This window comes from Phoenix dactylifera, chromosome 2 (assembly GCF_051530095.1).
Source record: "Phoenix dactylifera cultivar Ajwa chromosome 2, Ajwa_hap1_PhDact_Kaust_v1.1, whole genome shotgun sequence".
NCBI lineage: Eukaryota > Viridiplantae > Streptophyta > Magnoliopsida > Arecales > Arecaceae > Phoenix > Phoenix dactylifera.
In genome coordinates this window covers 49909936-49932219 of record NC_143191.1, presented here as the reverse complement: position 1 = coordinate 49932219, position 22284 = coordinate 49909936, and the positions used below count along the sequence as shown (strand labels likewise).

Genomic DNA, 22284 nt, shown 5'->3' with positions numbered 1-22284 from the left:
TGCGGGGAGACCGGTTACCACGGGGAGAAGGATCCACTCCGAGTTTTTGGATCAAGAAGGGTTCCGTTTGGGGGAATGAATCCGAAGGCAAGGATGGGAGTATCTTTGCTCCCTAGATGTGGTGATCTACCCGAGATTAGTCCGTGAGTTCTATGCCTTCCTCAAAACTGGAATGGGAGGGCTTATATCCGAAGTTCACGGAGTAAGGATTAGAGTCTCCGAAGAAAGTTTGAGTGAGTTGCTTCATCTCCCCTGCGAAGGAGCAACTCCAGAAAAGCCAGAAAACAAATTGAGAGCCTTGCAGTTGATTCTTGAGAATGAAGACTTCGACTACTCAAAAAATGTAATAGCAAGCTCTCTTTCAGCGGAAATGAGGTTGTTGCACAACTTCATTGGTCAGATTTTGTTTCCGAAGAGCGGGAGATTTGATCTCATTTCAGAGCGAGATCTGGTTGTTATGGAGCACATTATTCAGGGCATTCCTTTGAATCTCCCGGCTATGATACTGAGGCAGATGAGGAAGGTAATATGCAACTCCAGAGTCTCCCTGCCTTATGGTATGATACTCACCTTGATCTTCCGACAGCACGATATATCTGTAGAGGGAGAGATCTCCAGGCATCTACTTTTCACTGACACATACACTGCACGATCCTTTATTCGCATGGGCTATGAGAAGGTGAACGGGCAGTGGGTACGTGCTGGAGCAGGGATTCAGGGTGATGCACCAGAGGGTGATGCACCAGATATTGGAGACCCTATCCCTGAGGATGAGGAGCATACGGATCATCCTACTGCACCTTCAGAGGCTGGACCTTCGTCATCTGTTCCTGCGGGAGACACAGATGAGTTTTGGAGTAGGATGACTGAGCTTATGTCAGCTCAGGCGAGGACTATCACTGATGGGCTGACGAGCAGACTAGATATCATGACTGCTGAGATCAGTGATCTTAGAGAGCAGATAGGAGCTCTACGGAGAGAGAGAGAGGTTCATGGACCATCTGTGCCACAGGCAGCTGAGTCAGAAATTTCGGCACAGAGTCATCCAGCTCACCGAGCTCTACGCCAGACTCAGTCCCATCAGGCTCGACCTCCCCTCGCCACTTATGCTAGGAGGATGAGGACTAGATCACAGCCATTAGATACTCCCTAGGCTGATATTAGCATTTCTGATTAGAGCCTAGGATATGTATCTAGTTCTCATATGTATTTTGTGTTGATTATGTACTTTGAACTTTGATTGAGGAACATTGTATTTATTTTTGTTTTGGCATTATTGTACTACAATGTTCCATTTTGATCAATGAAGCTGAAATGTTTGTTAATTATTGTGTCTATTCCCATGCACCTATTTGATGATAACAAAAAGGGGGAGAAGCAAGGAAAGAGAAATGAGTTGAGCAAGAAAAGAGAAATAAGTTGACAAATAAGTTGAAAATTATAATAGGAAAGTATATACATTTAAGGGGGAGCAATTTGTAATAATGAAAATGATCAAATCTAAAATTTATATTGAATTTCAGAATTTGGCACAAGAATTTCAGAATTTGGCACATACCTTTCACACCTCGATACATAATCTGAAACTCATGCTTTATCTCAAATTTTTGAAGTTTCATCTTTAATGAAATATAAAAGAAAGGGGGAGTAATTCAAAAGGTCAAATTGAAAACATTTGGATGAAATAGGGGGAGACTTCACTCTCAAATTTGAAAAGCTGAAATTCAGCAACTTGAGCCCTTTTAAAACTAATTTTAACATAAGTATCAATAGGCTCATACTCTATATTTTGTAATCATCAAAAAGGGGGAGATTGAGGATGATAGTGGTATTTTGATGATTAATACAATAATCAAGAGTATGTTACAAGTTAATTCGATACATCACTTATAAGTCTGTTACTCTCAGTACAATTCGTATAATAAGATAAAGATGCATTTCATTGTTTATATGGATGAATCTAATCTTGAGTTGCAGCAAAGTGTGGATTGAGTCGACCCCAAGGTTGATTGGGTCGACCCCGGCACATCAAGAAAGCATCTGGCACACTTCTGCAAAAATGGCATGGATGAACAGTAGTTGGGTCGACCCAAGGAAAGGATGAGTCGACCCAAACCTCAAGCCTAAAGAAAACAGTTCTCTGGAAACACTGAGAGGGTCGACCCAAGAGAAAGTTGAGTCGACCCAACCTTGAGTCGACCCAAACACTGAGAGGGTCGACCCAAAGGCAATGACATTCAAAAATAGGTTCTCTGGAAACCCTGAGAGGGTCGACCCAAGTGGAAGTTGAGTCGACCCAACTGAACTTGAGTCGACCCAAAAAGATGTTGAGTCGACCCAAGTGAAGGGAGGCTGAAATGCAAGGTTCTGTGGTTCTGAGAGGGCGACCCAAGAAAAGGTTGAGTCGACCCAAGTGAAAGTTGGGTCGACCCCAGTAAAAGTTGAGTCGACCCAAGCACGGGCAGAAGCATAACGGCTAGTTCTGCAGAAGTACTTTTTGACCTTCCAACAGTGAGTAACGGCTAGTTTTTGAATTCTAACCATTGGGGCTTGTCCAATGGATGAAGGAAACTATTTAAAGTGGCACTATTCATCAGAGAAAACATCCTTTTGCAAAATATCAAAGAGTACACAAAAAAGACAAGTGCCCTAATCTTCTTCATCCAAGTGCTTCATTCAAGAGTCAAAAGAAAGTGGTTGAGCAGATTCCAAGAGTCATTAGGAGCTCCATCCACCCTCGAAAAGTGAAGCATCCTTGACAAAGAAGAGAGAAGTCTCATCAAGCGATAACTATTCTCTAAACTCTTCTTTGTAGATTATAATTGTTATATTTGCTCATTTAGGAGCTTGAATTTTCGTACTTCTTTTATTAATCATCTTGTAAAAGTTTGTTGGTAAGCCCGCATAACAACGGTATAGGTTTATTGGTGAACCCGTAAAACCAATTGTAAAGGTTTGTTGGTGAGCTCGGAAAACCAACATAGGTTCGTTGGTGAGCCCGTAAAACCAACATAGGTTTTTGGTGATCCCGGAAAACCAAAGTGTAAAGGTTTTTGGATTGTGAGCCCGAAAAACAATCCAACTGTAATCCGCGGGATTATAGTGAATTCCCAAGGGGTCGCTTGGGGAGTGGATGTAGGTGCTTAGGAGAGCACCAAACCACTATATTTCTTGTGTGTTTGTATTGTGCTTTGTTAAATTCCACTAACTCATAAATTGACATAAGTAAGATAGTAAAAATTAAGAGAAACCAATTCACCCCCCCCCCCTCTTGGCTTGTCACCTTGGGCAACAAGGGGCCGAGCCGTGGCTGACGCGGGAGGAGGGCGGGCCGTTGCCGGTGACGGCCATAGGACGCGGTAGGGGAAGAAATTTTCTCTTATTCGGCACCTCCCCGCCGTGGGGACAAAGGCAGGGGCATTCCAGGCGGCGCGACCGCAAGAGGGGGTGGGCCGGGGCTGGTGGCGGCTGCTAGAGGGGTCTCAAGCGGGGGCGGGCCGGGCCGGCAGCGGCCACGGCTGGCCGTTGGCCTTTTTCTTCTTCTTCGGGAAATGGGCTTTTCTTTCTCTTCTTTGGTGGGTGGGGGCATTTTCGTCTCATAATGGAATATTGAAATATAGTTGGACCGGTTGTTAAACAACCAGTCAACATGGATTAAACGTTAGAGACCGGTCAAAATATGGAGCAGTCATTAGTTTCCAAAAAATATATTCACTTTTAAAACATGCGAATATTGTGATTTTGTGTGCCATTTGTCATAAGCCAATGTTTCAGTCTTTGCTCTTCTTTATTCCATCTTATAATAACACACCATTCACTTTCCTCCAGCAAAGTTGGTCTTCGTGCTTTGTTGTAGTTAGGGCCTTCATTACTATGACTGTTCCATCTTTTTTACATCATCTACTTCATATCCACTTGCTAAGGACCAAAGTGGAATGGAAACCAATCGTTTTTTTCTTATTCTCTTTCTTCACCACCACCTATTTTCCATGCTTGAATGGTAAGTAGTCCCACTACCAGATTGTTGGAAAAATTTAAATGCGCATGCGGCCCAAGACTTGGCCGCGTGCGTGTTTGTCATTCGCGAAACGCCCGCTGGGGCGTTCCACTGGGGCCTCCGTGAATTAATCGCGGACGACGCTTGTCATTCGCAAAACGCCCGCTGACGCGTTCCACTGGGGCCTCGGCGAATTAATCGCGGACGGGCCGCGTCCGCATTCCTCGGACGCGTGTCCGCTGGCCAGCCGCGTGCTGGCCGGTAAAGAGCGCGGACGCATCCGTGAAAAATGCCAAAAAGCCCCTATATACACTCCTATAAATATCCCCTATTTCATCCTATTCAGTACATGAAAAAGTAGAGAAAAATATTGAAGAAATTATGGAGAAAATTTTTACCTCCTCTTAGTCACTTTTGATTTTTATTTTTGCTCTCTTATATTTAATTTTATTTTTTTCTTTCGTTCTTTGTTGGATCTGCAAGTTCGATTAGATTCGTTTTGACTTCTTCGGAGACGTACCGAAGAAGAAGTTGTAGGATCATCGCATCTTAGAGGAGGATTGCTGGGGACCTATACATAGGGGCAAACACTTCTTTGTGACAGCGTCTAAGCGCTTCGATCTGCCTTCAATTAGACTACTTTTTTTACTCTTGTTTTAAATTTAATATTAGTAGATTTGTAGGATTTGCAATTTTATGATTTAAATATATTAAATGAATAGATTTATTTTGTGCTAGAATCGATTTCTTTTATACTACAATAGATTTATTTTCATGCCGAATAATATATATATTATTCCTTTTAAAATTTTCTATTAATTGCAATTATTAGATTTATTTGCTTATTTGGGTGATATACTGCTAACAATCCAAATATGTGTTTGTTTATTTTTTTTGTTAGTAATATATAACTTAGTAAATCATTCTAAAAAGGTAATAATTTGTTTAACCTCCAAAAGATTTATCATACCTCCAATTGGACTCCTTAGGGAGTAATTTTTAGATCCCATTCAAACAAAAAATTTGAAAATTGGTTAATCCATAATAACTAATTTATTGAATTGACAAATTAGATCTCAATTATAATAATTGATTTGCTAGCACAAAATTAGTAATCAATTATTCTAATAAGATAATAAATTGTATAATTCATTAAATTGATATTTTAGATCTCAATTATAATAATTGATTTGCTAGCACAAAATTAGTAATTAATTATTCTAATAAGGTAATAAATTATATAATTCATTGAATTGATATTTTAGATCTTAATTATAATAATTGATTTGCTAGCACAAAATTAGTAATCAATTATTCTAACAAGGTAATAAATTGTATCATTCAATGAGTTGACATTTTAGATCTCAATTATAATAATTGATTTGCTAGCACAAAATTAGTAATCAATTATTCTAATAAGGTAATAGATTATATAATTCATTGAATTGACATTTTAGATCTCAATTATAGTAATTGATTTGCTAGCATAAAATCTGTAATCAATTACTCTAATAAGGTAATAAATTATATAATTTATTGAATTGACATTATAGATCTCAATTATAATAATTAATTTGGTAGCACAAAATTAGTAATCAATTATTCTAATAAAATAATAAATTATATAATTCATTGAATTGACATTTTAGATCTCAATTATAATAATTGATTAGCTTGCACAAAATTAGTAATCAATTATTGTAATAAGATAATAAATTATATAATTCATTGAATTGACATTTTAGATCTCAATTATAATAATTGATTTGCTAGCATAAAATTTGTAATCAATTATTCTAATAAGGTAATAAATTATATAATTCATTGAATTGATATTTTAGATCTCAATTATAATAATTGATTTGCTGGCACAAAATTAGTAATCAATTATTCTAATAAGATAATAAATTATATAATTCATTGAATTGACATTTTAGATCTCAATTATAATAATTGATTTGCTAGCACAAAATTAGTAATTAATTATTCTAATAAGATAATAAATTATATAATTCATTGAATTGATATTTTAGATCTCAATTATAATAATTGATTTGCTAGCACTAAATTAGTAATCAATTATTACTAATTCGAAAAATTTAAACCGAAAATTCGAAAATTAATTGATACACAAAAACCAATTTAAGTTTGCACCAAGGCTTTTCTAAAAAATGAATTTATGCGATTTCTAGTGATTATATCCACTAACTAATAGTGTCAAAGAAAATTTTGTCAAAAAGGCATACGTGTCTAGAAAAGGTTGGTACTTAAGTGAGCCTAGTGTTCCACCATCGATCTGGAGCTGATCTGGCTATTATATTTTAGATATATCAACTAGACATCCAAAGTTCAATATAAAAATTAGTGCAATATTTTGACAAAAATATTTTGCCTTGATTCAGGTTTCTGTCTTTATTCTATAACCCTGATGCTATAGCCTCTAACACTAGTGACCACCTTAGTGCTAAATCTAAAAAATTTGATGGCCACAACTTTAGGAGGTGGTAGAACCAAATGCAGTTCTGGCTCACCACATTAGGGTTGATCTTAGCCATAGCTGAGAACACTTCTAAAGTTGATAACGGGTCCAAATCAACTACTTTACGACCTGATACTGGCCAAAATTCAAAACCAATCCGGAGTTCATCCTTCTCTCACACTGAACCTTCTACTTCCACCAGGACACCCTCTAGAACTCCTGATAAGATAGACTATCATTGCATCCATAGAATCCTAGATACCCTTTCTGAGAGGCTGTATGATATTTATAATATGGCTAAGAGTGCCAAAGAACTCTGAGACATACTAAAAAGCAAATATAGTCTTAATGATGCTACCCAATTTCAGGTAGCCTGCCTGATAGACAAACTACCCAATTTTTGGTTTGATTTTGCTAAGACTCTAGGCCATACCCAAGGAGATCTCACCCTAACCCAAGTTTTGAACTCCATTAAAATTGAAGAACATCATAGGCTCAAGAGTAAAACCTCTACTGGACACAAAAATAATGCTTACAATGTAGTGGCCCCACCTAGAAAAAATCAAAACCGATCCTTTAAACATAAACATTACAAAAAGAAACCCTACAGCTCTAGAAATCCTAACCACCACAATGAAAAACCTATCAAATTTTGGGAGTAGAAAAAGAAGAAAGAGGAAGGTGGTCTTCATTTCTGTTATGTGTGTGGTCAATTAACCATTTGCCTCCTCAGTGCTTCTATAAGAAGACTGCACCTCTTCAACCAAGAAGAAGGGTCTACACACAATCAGTGCTCAAGTCAACATGGTGACTTCCGACACTGGCTCCTCTGAGGCAGCTTTTAGGTCTGTTTCCTTCACTTCTGAAGTTAACATAACTTTACAAGCACTTGATTGGTGGATTGATACCGGAATTCGTATTCATATTTATTTGGATTGCTCCTGATTTTCTTCTTACCAGGTCTCAAGTGGAGGAGCTGTGATTATGGCAAACAGCTCGAAGGCATGTGTGCTAGGAGTGGGACGAGTAGACTTAAAGCTTACTTCTGGAAAGATCCTATCCCTGCACGGCATCCAATATGTATCGGTCGTTAGAAGAAACCTAATTAATGGTTTCTTGCTCGTCCAGAAAGGCTATCGTCTTATTTTTGAGTCCAATAAAGTTATAATTTTGGAGGGGTATTACTGGGAAACCTGTACGTGGGGGCAAACACTTTTTTTGGGACAGCGTCTACGCATTTCGACCTGCCTTCAATTAGTCTATTTTCTCTTACTCTTGTTTAAATTTAATATTAGCAGATCTGTAGGATTTGCGATTTTATGATTTAAATATATTACATGAATAGATTTATTTTGTGCTAGAATAGATTCTTTTTGTACTATAATTTTGATGCCGAATAATATATATATATATATAATTTCTTTTAAGATTTTCTATTAATTGCAATTAATAGATTTATTTACTTATTTGGGTGATATATTGCTAACAATGATGACATTTCGTTTGTATAAATCCCACTACTCCTATAAGCACCACATAAAATCACAAAAGTCTCTAGCCTTCTAAACACGAGAAGGCTAAAGAAAGCCACTACCAAGCTTCTGTTGAATAATATACTTCTCAAGAAAACCACAGCCTCTCTCTCTCTATCTCCCTTCTTATCCTCAATGACAGAGATATCATCTGCGATCACAATTGCAAATAGCCAGGATTCAGAACCGAGAGAATTGGATAGGTCGACCCCATTAAGGGGCACTACTCCCAGCCAAAGCTTGACGAGCCAGAGGCGATTGGTGATCGACAAGACCCTGTCGACTGCGGCGAACCTCGCGCAGCTCCTTCCGACCGGCTCCGTCCTCGCCTTCCAAGCTCTCTCCCCTTCCATTGCCAACCAATGCATCTGCTACGCTTCCAACAAGTACATCACCTTGTCGTTACTTCTCATTTGCACCATCTCTTGTATCTTCTTCTCCTTCACCGATAGTTTCAAAGGGACCAACGGAAAGTTGTACTATGGCATGGCCACGTGCAAAAGCTTCATTGTTTTCAATTACCAGCCCTCTGATGGGGATCGAAGCAAGGTGTTGGAGGACTTGTTGAGGTTTCGGATACGGTGGTTGGACTACGTCCATGCCTTCTTCTCGGTCCTGCTGTTCTTGGCTCTAACCTTTAGTGATACCAATATACAGAACTGCTTCTTTCCGGATTCTGGGCCATACTCGAAGCAGATCCTCCAGAAGTTGCCGCTTGGGGCCGGGTTCTTGTCGATCATGGTGTTTTTGATCTTTCCAACCACTCGGAAGGGGATTGGATATTCGGATACGCCGCCTCATTCACAGTAAGCTAGCTGTTTTGGTTATTATATGTTCGGATTCTTTTTCTAGTAGATGTTGTGAAACGTAAAGGATTAACAATAAGATTAGCCTATATGTATTCTTTTGGGAGGACTGTATCAACAAGTATATGTGCTTTAAATGGGTATATTATCCAATAACTTCTTGATGTGAATTTTTTTCTTGCTTAGCAAGATTGGTTAGCCATGCGTCACAAAAAAAAAGAAGACAGGCTTGATCTCAAGTTAATTCAAAAATAAGCATTTTCAACTATTTGTTTGGAGCCTGAATTTTCAACAAGTGCATGTGCTTTAATGGTCATATATCCAATAACTTCTTGAATAGTAGCATATGATGTGAATTTTTTTCTTACTTAGCAAGCCTGGTTTGACGTACATCACAAAAAAATAAAAAAAAAGGGACGCCAGGCTTGATCTCAAGTTAATTCAAAAAATAAGCATTTTCAACTGTTTGTTTCCTTCTATTGGAGCCTGAATTTTGGACTCAAGTTTCCAATAAACCCCCAAAAGGCTGGAACTTGGCTGGTATGAAAAAGGAGGGCCGAGGCTACAGCCTCGAAAGATGAGTCCAAAGATGATCTTACGGTGGATGGGCGCGAAGGATGGTGAATCCTTCTTTAGCGCGTGGAGGGTACTAACTACAGTCCCTTTTTGGTTCATTATGTGTTGCTCTCTTCGAATAAAATCAAAAAGCCGAACATCACGAAGAGCCCTAGGCAACTCCATCTCTCCCTCCCATAGGTAGTCTCCGAATGGTTGGTAACAAAAGATGCAACCCAATCCACCGCCCCGTTGGCCTCTCTAAACATAAGCACCAATCCATCATGAACCATAACTCGAATATCTCTCAAGAGCGGGTGGTTGTCGTCAACTCCTCTCGAAGCCTGCAGGATCCACCCAATAACCGTCGCTGAGTTACCCTCCAGAACTCGTAGTTCTTCCAAAAATAAAAAAATAAAAAAAGAAAGAAAGAAAAGAAAAGGAAAAACCTTCCGAAGGATGTGCGGCAAAAAAAATGATGCGGCCAGCAGCGCTATTAATCTAATCCTTCCTTATAAACTTATACCTATTCTATGATGGATGACAAAACTCTATATCATTGTCGTTGCTATAGGGTCACCAAACTCGAGAGAGGGTGATGCCAACTGGAGAATTGAACCATACTCTAACCCGAGTTCGACCTAACCCCTGGAGAATTGATCATGCCAACTGCCGAAATCTTGGAGATTCGGAAATAATATTATAGGGTAGGAAGTGGACAAGCAAAATAATTAAAAATAGTTTTGAAGTTAGTTGACCCGTGTCCATAGGAATAAAAAAAAGATCTTACGTATTTTTTTCTATAAAATTTGGGCTAGCCTGCTCCAAAAATATTTCTGGATATTTTATAAATACAGATTTAGCGTAGCCTGTGATTTTATTGGTTATATTAATCCAATTTATAAATTATATAGAACTTTTAGCTCAATTCTATTAAAAGATCTAAATAGATTTTAAAAATAAATTTATTTTTTTGATCCATACAAAATATTACCTGCCATATTATCGCTCAATATATTGATCGAAAACCAAAATTAGTGGCTAGCTGAATCAAAGGGCGCGGTCAGATTGATTCCACCAATCCAGCCGTGTGCCGCATCAATACTGCTATATGCGTAATTGGCCCCCGTTATAACGGCTGATTGTTAGCGGTGCTTGGAACTTAGAAGGGAGGCAAAATAATAAAAAAAAATACAAGATGGCATGCATTTGAGAACTCTCACGACGCTTCTTGTTTGCTTGATATATTTTCAGACACAACTTGAACTAGCTAGTCCTAAGAGTCATTGCATGCTAGACACTCCGTTCACAAAGTTCACGCGCTATTTCCATTTGGTCATAACTACCCACTTCACTTTTAAAAGATAAATATCTATTCTAATTCAACTCAGAGGTCCTATTGATCGCTATTGGTGCTAGGTTTCGACCCTACTGTATCTCAAATAACAATTGTTATACTAATCACTGGCCATATACATACGTATGATAAATAAGGGGGCCCTTCCAAACCTTTTCCACAAGTATTATTTTAAGCCATGCAAGTTAGTCTTCGCTGTTCTCTTGATCAGTTCTTTCAATTTCCAAAGTAAACCACGCAATAGTACGTATCCTGTAGGATAGTGATTACGGGTGTCGGTCCACAGGGATTGGAGACAAGTTATTTTTCTTTTAAAAATAAATTAAGAAGAAGAATTTGCTAACTTGATTTAACTAAATTAATCTATGAGTACGAATTAGAATTTATCAAAGTAAATGAACCTAGGGTTTGGAATCCACCACATAGCATTGCATCAGGGACTATGTTCTTAATTTTTTTATCTTTTGGAGAGGCATGCAAATTGGCTACAAGCTTTTTTAAAATAAAAACATAAAGAGTTTTAGGAATATCCATCTTCGGTATAGCATGGAGTGTCTACCTAAGTATGGTAATCTAGGGTGCAGCACACCTCATCTTCCTAGGCATGGATCATCTTAGACTACTTTAGCAAACATGAATAGTAAATGGCATGCTCAAGGTTTAAACATCATAAAAGAAATTTTTTATTGAGAATGAGAATTTAAACAAACTCCAAAAAGATTAAAAGAGTAAGAACTACAATGTCCTGATACATTGCTAGGGCTTCATCCAGCCCTAGATTAGAGGTTTAGCTGCGCATGGTGGCCGGACGTCCTCCCATCTTCATAACAAAAAAAAAAAAAAAACTCTTCCCACATTTGGCATCCCAGCGTCTCTCCCCTCTCTCTTTTTTTTTTTTAATTCTTCTTTCTCTTCACCGAAACAGAGCATGCTCTGTTCTTTTTGGAACCGTGCTCTCCCCCCCTCTCCTCTCTTTTGGACTTCTCTTGGCTCCCTCCCCTTTCTCCCTTTTCTCGTCTTTCTTTTATAGATCGCCGAAGACCCAGCGATGGATCCCCAGCGAGGAGGAGGGCGTGATGCTGGGAATGATCTCGCGGACGCTTAATTCCTGTTGCACGCGAGATCGCTGGAGAAGGGCGTGATGCTGGGAATGATCTCGGGCTTGATTGCAGAGGCTGGTGAATGCGGAAGGGAGAAGAGACAGAGGCAGGGTCATCCGAGATTTGGAGATCTTGAATCCGGAGGAGATGCGGACGGTGAGATCGTCGGTGGATGCGGTTGGAACGGTCTGATGGCGGAGGAGCTAGATTTCGGCTGCTGGGAGTGGATCTGGATGAAGATGGAGGAGCTGGATGCGGTGGGCACGCGGTTGATGCAGCTGGAACGGGCTGATGGCACTGGTGCACTGCATGGATCACGGAGGAGATTGGTCTTCTACTCGGTTGCTGGCTACACGCGTGGAGGATTCCGTGGGTCTCGTGGCTGGAACGAGCTGATCGGAGGAAGAACGTGGCATGGACACGGTGGAAGAAATGGATCACGAGCTGTCGGTAGAAGCCGGATCGCATGAAGATGGGATTGGCTCCGGATGCGTCACGGGCAGAAGAAGGGCCGAAGGATCTGGTTGCGGGATCGTCGGGAGGACGCCGTGGACGGCCGTGATGCTTACAGGGAGGAAGAAGATAAACAGTGAAAGGACTTTGTTTTTTTGTAACACTGTTCATTTGAACAGTGTTTTCACGGAATACTGTTCATATGAACAGTGTCATCTCGGAACACTATTCATATGAACAGTGTTTTCAGCATTTGGGGAAAAACTCTTTTTCTTGCTCTATTTTAACGTGAAAATGGGCATATATGGATTTACAACAAAGATCACCCCTATTTTGCTTAGTTTGGAAACATGATGTGGAGACGGAAATTTCTGAACCGTTGGATCACTTGGGGAGCCACGGACGGTGGACAGTGCTTGGGTGCATGCATGTCAGTTGGGCATTGGGCTCGAACCCAGTGTTATTGAAATGAAACGTGCTGGCTGGTACGCTCGGAAGGCGAGGACATGTGAATTATTTACTACTTACCATATTTTAAATTTATTTCAAAGATTGTTCTATTTTGTGGTAAAATAAGTAGTTATCCGTTTAAGAACATTGACAAGTGCTGGAAAAAGAATATTAAATTATAGATTAATCGGCACTTATCACACCCCCAAACCTACATTTTGCTAGTCCTCGAGCAAAATAAAACTAGAAAAGAAAAATTCTAACTCACTTTCGTAGGTATCGCGATTGCATTTATCATATGCAACAAGGTTTTAAACCCCCTAGGTTACTCTAGTGGACGAGTTATAGTCTCGTGAGAGTTTTCAGTAAAGATACCCACAAACTTCAATCTTAAAATAAGTCCCTTATTATTATTATTATTATTATTATTATTATTATTATTATTATTATTATTATTAACATCTAATTTAAGATACATAAATGATAAGAGTTTCAAAGCACACACGGTTTTATTTGCTAAGTCAGCCCAAATTCTAGGTTAGTATGCAATCTAAGTTGAAGTCATTAAGTTTCCGTTTAGGAAGTTGTAAGACTTATTTATACTGGAGTGCTTGGTGAAATCTGGACCATACATCAACTAAGAGTTCGGATCTCCAAAATATTGCTAAGACTAGTAGTTTCCAAGGATTGGTCGAAGGGACCTACTCACTGATTCAAAATCATCATATCTGCAGGATTTCGAGAGTTGTAGCTGTTACTTTAGTACCTCACGGGCTTTATCTGTAATATTTCAGTTTACTCGAATTTTTACAACGATGGCTTTCACACTATTGTCTTTTTCAAGGTCAATACAGCGTTTTTTTTTCCAAGAAAGATATATAAATTCTAACCGAAAAGCTCGCTGACGAAGATGATCGGGGAGAAGAAGGACGATCGCTGGGGATTGTGAACAGCGCTCAATGCGAAAGCCGATGAGAAGCTCCCCGAACACCCAAGGAGAGGCTCGAACACTACAGCAATGGCGGCCGGAAAGAGAGAAAGTAGAGGCGGAAAGGATCAAATAACGATCCTAGGGCCCTGTCTAGGTCTTATATAGCCCACTACAACGGCTCTGATCGGATAGCCCAAGCAATCAAATGAGCTGAGTTCCACCACATGGCAGGCCCCGAAACAGTCTCAACAAATCTTTCCGGATTGCGGCACTAAATGTCGATCATTATGGAGGGTTCTCCAGAGATCGAAATATTAATAGCTGGCCTCTCACATTCCATCAGGCGAGATGCTTCGGAGAATAGAAGAATTAATGGCTGGCCTGTCGCGTTCCATTAGGCGGGGCGCTTCAGGGGACGAGGCATTAATAGTTGCCTCTTTCCATTCCATCCAGCAGCCTCTTGGAAGAGAATGCATACGTGGAACACCAAGAAGTCCCCATAGCAGATTCTACCCAGGGCAACGTGGCAACTCAAGCCACCTAAGCCCGAAAACCTGACTCAAAGCTCCTAGCCATAAAATGCATCAAGTGTCCCTTGCTCGGCATGCGCGTCTTCACAAGCACTAGGCCACACTGCAGGACGACCGACAATTCGACTACTTTCTTCGTCTGAGTTGAAGAGCGACTCGACCTCGGAAGTCAGGGGGCAAATGATGGGGGGCAAAATAGATCGTCCAACCCACATCAAAAGGGCCACCCAATTTCGGCCTAACAGATACCAATGTCGGCCGGACGTGTCCTCGGTCCGGCCCAGAACCAGCCCGACCTCGGACTCCGGCGAAAGCTCCTTTAACCTTGAATATTCGCCGACGCGCTCCGACCAAGCTCGGGCACTCTCTCCAGTAATGCGCCCCGACCCTTGGGCTCGGGGCACTCCACCAAGCACACCTTTGATCCCGAAATGCAAGGTTAGCCTCAGCACCCGTCTAGCCGGCCTCGCCAAATGTCTGATGCGACCTCAATAAGCTCGGCCTCACCAACGGCCACACCCATGTGCCTGCCTACGCCGTTTCTGAGAACGGACTCCTCCGCGTGCCATAAACGAGCTCAGGCTACGCGCCATTCCCACTCATGATGACAGCGGGCCATACCCTACTACGGCTTGTCAACGTCTCGCCATTCCCAAAGACGAACTCCACCGCACGCCACAAGCAAGCTCAAGCTGCGTGCCACTCCCTCTCATGATGGAAACGGGCTATACCTCCACCACCTAAGCACTCCTATCAGGACTACAAAGAACTCCAACAGGTAACGCCTAAGGGACCTTTTTTGGCTGGATCAACTAAGCTCCACTCAAACATAAGCGTCAGAGGGCCCTCACCGAAAACACCGGTGAGGCTTTGTACAGGTACACCGTCGATCCCAGGAGGTGGTTCTCCCCGTCTTCCTCTGTACTCCGGCCGCTCCCCTGACTCCTCGAGCGTGGTCACCCTCGGGCCAGATTTGAACCACAACAGAAACCAATCATTTTTTCTTATTCTCTTTCTTCACCACCACCTATTTTCCGTCTTTGAATGGTCAGCAGTCCCACTATCAGATGACATTTCGTTTGTATAAATCCCACTACTCCTATAGGCACCACATAAAATCACAAAAGTCTCTAGCCTTCTAAACACGAGAAGAAGGCTAAAGAAAGCCACTGCCAAGCTTCTGTTGAATAATATACTTCTCAAGACAACCACAACCTCTCTCTCTCTCTCCCCCCTTCTTATCCTCCATGACAGAGCCATCATCTGCGATCCCAATTGCACATAGCCAGGATTCAGAACTGAGAGAATTGGATAGGTCGACCCCAGTAAGAGGCACTACTCCCAGCTAAAGCTTGACGAGCCAGAGGCCATTGGGGAACGACAAGACCCTGGCGACTGCGTCGAACCTCGCGCAGCTCCTTCCGACCGGCACCGTCCTCGCCTTCCAAGCTCTCTCCCCTTCCTTCTCCAACCACGGCATCTGCTACACTTCCAACAGAAAGTTGTACTATGGCATGGCCACGTCCAAAAGCTTCATTGTTTTCAATTACCAGCCCTCTGATGGGGATCGAAGCAAGGTGTTGGAGCAATTGTCGAGGTTTCGGATACAGTGGTTGGACTACGTCCATGCCTTCTTCTCGGTGCTGGTGTTCTTGGCTCTAACCTTTAGTGATACCAATATACAGCACTGCTTCTTTCCAGATTCTGGGGCAAACTCGAAGCAGCTCCTCCAGAATTTGCCGCTTGGGGCCGGGTTCTTGTCGAGCATGGTGTTTTTGATCTTTCCAACCGCTCGGAGGGGGATTGGATATTCGAAAACGGCGCCTCATTCACAGTAAACGGTTTTGGTTATTATGTTCGGATCCTTTTTCTAATAGATGTTGTGAAACGTAAAGGATTTACTATAAGATTAGCCTATATATATTCTTTTAGGAGGACTTTATAGAAATGGGCATCGGGCCATGCCGGATCCGGTCCGGCCGAGGCCCACCGGGCCACAGACCAAACGGGCCGTGCCTGGCCCGGCCTGTTCTTAAACGGGCCGTGCCTGGCACGGCCCGCTTAACCTAAAAGCTAAGCCCGATACGGCCCTAGGCCCGTGGGGTGGCGAGCCATGCCGGGCCCGGCACGGCCCGTCTGTCCAAAAAAAATAGCCGTTATGGCCCATAACGGCTATTTTTTTTGGCCCATAACGGCTATTTGTGGCTTTTTACCCATTTTGTCCCTCCTAACAGCCATAAAACGGCTATTTTGTGGCCATAAAAATAGCCGTTCCAGGCTGGCCCGTGGGCCATGCCGTGCCTGGCTCACAAATCGTGCCAGCCCAGGCCCTTATTGATCGTGCCGGACTCGGCCCGTGGGCCTAAAATTCTTAACCCAGCCCGGCCTCCTTTTATGAGCCGTGTCTAGCATGGCCCGTTACTGTAGCAAGCGGGCCGTGCCACGGCCCGCTTCGTGCCGAGCCATGGGCGGCCTGGCCCAATGCCCACTTCTAGGACTGTATCAACAAGTATATGTGCTTTAAATGAGTATATTATGCAATAACTTCTTGATGTAATTTTTTTTCTTACCTAGCAAGATTGGTTAGTCATACACGTCAAAAAAAAAAAAAGACAGGATTGATCTCATGTTAATTCAAAAATAAGCATTTTCAACTATTTGTTCGGAGCCTGAATTTTCAACAAGTGTGTGTGCTTTAATGGTCATATATCCAATAACTTCTTGAATAGTAGCATATGATGTGAATTTTTTTCTTACTTAGCAAGACTGGTTAGTCATACATCACAAAAAAATAAAAAAAAGGACATCGGGCTTGATCTCTAGTTAATTCAAAAAATAAGCATTTTCAACTATTTGTTTTCTTCTATTGGAGCCTGAATTTTGGACTCAAATTTCCAATTAACCCCCAAAAGGCTGGAACTTGGCTTGCATGAAAAAGGAGGGCCGAGGCTCCAGCCTCGAAAGATGAGTCCAAAGATGATCTTACGGTGGATGGGCGCGAAGGATGGTGAATCCTTCTTTCGCGCGCGGAGGGTACTAACTACAGTCCCTTTTTCGTTCATTATGTGTTGCCCTCTTCCGTGAGTATGAGCCGAACTCTACTTAACGCCTATAATGGCTCGGATTCGTCCTCCTGCATCAAAACTTCTTCTTTCTCTGACCACATTAGCTTTGCTAGGGTCTGCAACAAAAGTTTTCTATCTTGCTGGGAACTTTTCATAACGCTGGCTATCCCAAATGACTTATCTCATCATATGTACCATAATAAAGAAAACATTAACCGTTGTTTACTTCCTCAAGCTCTTCACTGGATTTTCCTAGGAATACCATAACATCTTAAAATGGCCACTATTATCTACTATAACATTAATTAACAAATAAAATGGTATAACAATGATTTAATTGCTATGTTAGGATTAGCTCTTGATCATTTTTTTTTAACCATCAATTCTCATTTACATTTTACCTTGTTTTTGTGCATAATTAATATCTTATTGCACAATTGTTTTTTTTGACTCGGACACAATTGTTTTAGATTGGGACCAGGTTATATATGGATTGACCCAACCTAAATGACCCGTTGGGTCAAAAATTATAGCCATTGATCCGATCTGATCATCTATTAGGTTGGGTCTGGACCCAATATTAGGATCCGAATAAAAAACTGGATTGGGTCGGAGTCACTCATGATCCGGTCCGATCCGACCCATTTGCACTCCTACTTATGGATAGACAAAGAACCAAAAAAGAAAAAAGCAATGAAAATCAAAGAGTTGAAGTAAAATTGTCGATCAACAAATTCTAATTTGTAAATATTTAAATTAGTCAAACAAAGGGACCGAACCAATTTTTTCTTTAGTTACTTACCATTTGCATCATAAATTATTATTTTCTAATCTGACATGCAGATTTGAATTCAAAATTTCAAATCGTGAAAAAGTCAAGGAAAAAGGAAAAGAATAACTAGCCTTTCATTAGTCCTTCGATATCCCTCTCCACTGATGGAGTTATATGTTCAAATTCTGTGTATGATAATCCCACCATATTTCTAAAAGAAGAAAGTTTCAAAAATTATCTGTTATTTTTGCTATAAAGTTAATGATGACTGAGCACAAAAAGCCAAACTTAATAGCTAACCAACTTGCCATGTCATACCCATTTATGCGAAGTATGGCGATCTTTTTCCAGACAGATTGGTTGTATATAATTTTTAATTAAAAAATATAACCATAAAATATATTCTTATAAATATGTTTTATAGAAAATTGAAGAAATCTGTTTTTTTATAAAAACCTATTTTTTAGATTTCATTACTTGTCAATTTTGACGAAAAAAAAGAAAAAACAAGTAAAATTTGTTTTTATAAAGCTCATTTATTTTAAATTTTATGAAATTGTTTTAGTGAAACTCCACAATCTAAGTAGTTTCCTTACACCAACTTGCTGGAGAATCGTGGTGGAAACAAATTGACATTGAGTGCCCACTAGGATTGCTTCATCATATGCTTCTTACAATATCATAACTGCTGTTATTAAAAAACTATAAATGCCAGCTCCATTATGGAGGCTTTGTTTTGTCGAGTAAAGAAGGCTCTCGGTTTTCAATTCAAAGTTTGAAGCAAAGCGGCAATCCTAGACAATTCATTATCATGGAAAGGGGTCAATTGGTACATCACTCGCCAGGTTATACGAAACCAGGGAGCATCGCTGCTCACCGTTCGTATGTCCTTTGAGCCAATGTTATGGAATTCTTGTTTTTTCCTTCTAATTTTTTTATGACAGAAGACCATCCGTGGGGATTAGAATCCCCATACGTCTGAGAGAGTCTGAATTATTGAAAACTATGATTGGAAGGAATTGGGTGCAGAGTGGGATCCCACTTCAAAGTATTTTTGGAACGATTCTTCAACGACAAAAAACTTCGACCCCACATCAATTAACATGCAACAATATTTAAATCGATCCCGCATTGACGTGTAATCTCATGAAAGGAATCTTAAGACATATTGGGCAAAGCAAACGGGCATTAGAAGGGATCCCCTAATCTTATTGGAGAATATGAGTTTGTCTCCTAAGTAGTGCTTTTGGAAATTTGGATTGATACAAAATAGCTGAAATAACAAATAATAATGATAGCATAGCACATGCGATGTAATACAACACGATACGTTAGAGATGAGTTAAGAGATGAGAAGGATCAAGCAAAGAGTGCAAGGAGTAAAAGTTTATGATGTGTCACCGATCAATCCACAATCTATTTTTAGAAAAAAAAATATATCAAGAAAGTAGGAGGGGTTAAAACCTCACCTAAAAATAGGTTGTGTTGCCAACCAATCAAATAGAAATTAATTGCTTGTGTTGAGCCCATTAGTACTAGAAGATTTTACCAACTCAACTCTTAGGCACTTCCTATGATATGAATATTTGGATAGTAAGTATTTAACAATTACAAAAATATAATTAGGAAAGGTTCATGATGATGTGCCAAAATAAGGATAAACGTGCGAGCAACTACTAGACCTCTACCATGGTGTCAGCCTTCCAATCTTTGATTTCATTTTAGGGTTTTTTTTCCATACATACTCTCTTAAATATTAAAATTTACATATATAGCCTTCTCAATCCAAGCGTTAAAACAAACTAAAAATAAATAAATAAAATTAAAATTTTTTACATATAAATCGTTCTAAATATGTGAATTACATGAATACCCTCACAAAGTATTATTTACATATATATCTTTATAAATATTTTCTTTTGCATATCCACCTATTAAGGATATTTTAGTTATTTTTAATTTTAAACAGCTAATTTTTTTGAGGGTGTTAGATGGTGGGGACACATATACAAGAAAAAGAAAAAATAAAGAGTATACACGCAAAATAAATATCTATACAAATATCAATTTTAAAGCGATATTCATACGAATTTTAATATTTAGAAGGATATGTATGAAAAAAATCAATTGATTAAATCCTTTGATTCATTAATATTGAGAAACATTTGATTTTATGGATAACCATGGATTGTTGTATTCATGTCCATCACCCATGTCGGATATTTTATTAATATTGAGAATCATTTGATTCATTATAAATGCCCTAAACAGCGGGAATGCGTTCACCGGCCCCTCATTTACGAACATTCCGATCCAGCTTTCAGCCAAACATCACATATATTCCTCTCCCAATCCAAATTACAGGTTGCCAAAACAATCCAAACCGATTCAAATCCCAAATATCATTAACCATCCGTAATTAGCCGATCTCGGATTATGATACCCTCGCCAAACGTGTCATCCGCCAGGGGCCCACCGGTTATTCCCCATGGGACCCACTTGAAACCAGTGGCCCTACATATATCCACGTGTACCATCCCTTACGCCATTGCACAGCCAGCTGGGATACCTCTGGATTCCTATCTCCAGCTCATTTTCTCCCCCAGTCAAAATCCCCATTGCTATTTCCCCAGTTTTAGTAAAATTCCACTGCTCTCCAACTTTTTATTCTAAATTAAATTAATTAATTTTTCCCCCGAGCCCTATATATATTCCCATTCCCCGTCTTTGTTTCCCGTCGAAACTCCAATGCTTCGACATTCTAACCTATAAGTTGTTTTCGTTTTGTTTTTTTTTTGCCAAAAGAAGGGGGAAATGGTGATATATTTTTGTAAGAGCGTACATACCTGGCTAGGGTTTCCAGATCCGGAGGGACGGCGGACCCCGCCGGCGGCTCCGCTGCCGCCATCGCCACTGTTGCGGTGCCGGAGTATGTCATCGCGCGACGGCGAGGGTCTGAGGATCCTCGCCAGGGAGACGGCGAAGCCAGCGAACGTGGTGGAGAAGACGGGCCCAGGGAGGCCGGCGCCGGAGAAGCCCGATCCCGGCGCCCGGGGCCTCCACGAGTGCTGCTACGACGACGGCCTCGGGCTCTGCACCGAGAGTCTCGGGTCCGAGAGCTGCTGCGACGGCAGCGTGGTGGCCGGGGAAGAGGAGGCGGCGGTGGAGTTAGAGGAAAGCTCTTCCGGCGCCGGTGAGGCGGAGGCGGAGCGGAGATCGAGGAGGGGGAGATCCGGGTGGCGGAGGGAGGAGATGGTGTTCCCGCCGCCGCTGAGTTGGCTGGCGGGTAATGGGGGCCGACGGAGTAAACGTCTGGTGCCGGAGAGGAAGGACGGACGGCTGGTGATCAAGTTGACGACCGTCGATCGGCCGGAGATCTTCGCCGTGACGCGCGAGGACAGGCGGCTCGTATTGCACCTGATCGAACCGGAGATGGAGGAGGAGGAGGAGGAGAGGGAGGCGGAGGCGGCGCCGTCGGCGGAGCAGGAGGAAGGGGAGAGGGTGGAGAGGTGGGAGTGGAGGATGGGGGAAATAGAGGGGGTGCGGCGGTGCCAAGAGTCCGTGAGCGGTTACGAGGTGGTGCCGCCATGGTGGAGTCACCGCGCGACGACGGCGTGAGGTCAGCGGGTCGCGGTGTGATCACCTCTTTTTGCCAGGCTGGCAGAGTCGGTGGGGCTTTCGAGGTCGTAGGTCGTAGGGAAGGCTGCTGAAACAGCTTGCCGAATACAACGGGACAAACAACGTGTGCCGATATTCACTTGGTTTTGGACCTTCTGGTTGATGGCTGGTCTCTGTAATATATAATTTTTACTCTCTCTACAAAGAATAAGAAATGATAAAATTTTAGGGGCCCAACGATTTTGGCAATCAATAAATAGATTTTTTTTGGAATGTTTACACTTCAATCTCGCTATATATATATATATATATATATATATATATATATATATATATATATATATATATATATATATATATATATATATATATATATATATATATATATATATATTGTTGATGTTTCGCTTGTTTGTTTCTGTTCGGGGAGCGCAGCTTTCCCTCTGAGTGCATGAGAACCTTGCCGTCAGAGGACCGGATGACGGCCGACCTCGGATGGCCGAGCTCGGTGCCCGACCCCGGAACATCTGACCCGAAGAGCTTCCGACCTCGGAAGTCCGCCCTCGCCGCCCACTTGCCGCGGTTGCATCCTGCCAAAGTCTGGTCATGGGCCATACCCTACCACCGCCCCCGGTATTT

General features: G+C 41.3%; 2 protein-coding genes and 1 pseudogene across 2 annotated transcripts; all 3 read left to right on the top strand.

The window, feature by feature from the left end:
- Positions 1-8103: 8103 nt before the first annotated feature.
- LOC120105196 (protein DMP3 pseudogene) lies at positions 8104-8984 on the top strand (annotated as a pseudogene).
- Positions 8985-11867: 2883 nt separating this feature from the next.
- LOC113461963 (protein DMP3-like) lies at positions 11868-16028 on the top strand. The gene is made up of 2 exons (XM_026801965.3): positions 11868-12199; positions 15542-16028. Exons 1-2 carry the CDS (start codon positions 11868-11870, stop codon positions 16026-16028), a joined length of 819 nt encoding a protein of 272 aa, XP_026657766.3.
- Positions 16029-20778: 4750 nt separating this feature from the next.
- LOC108511432 (uncharacterized) lies at positions 20779-21882 on the top strand. The gene has a single exon (XM_017843745.5). The coding sequence runs from the start codon at positions 20842-20844 to the stop codon at positions 21643-21645; it is 804 nt and encodes a 267-aa protein (XP_017699234.4). The 5' UTR covers positions 20779-20841; the 3' UTR covers positions 21646-21882.
- The last annotated feature ends 402 nt before the right edge of the window (positions 21883-22284 follow it).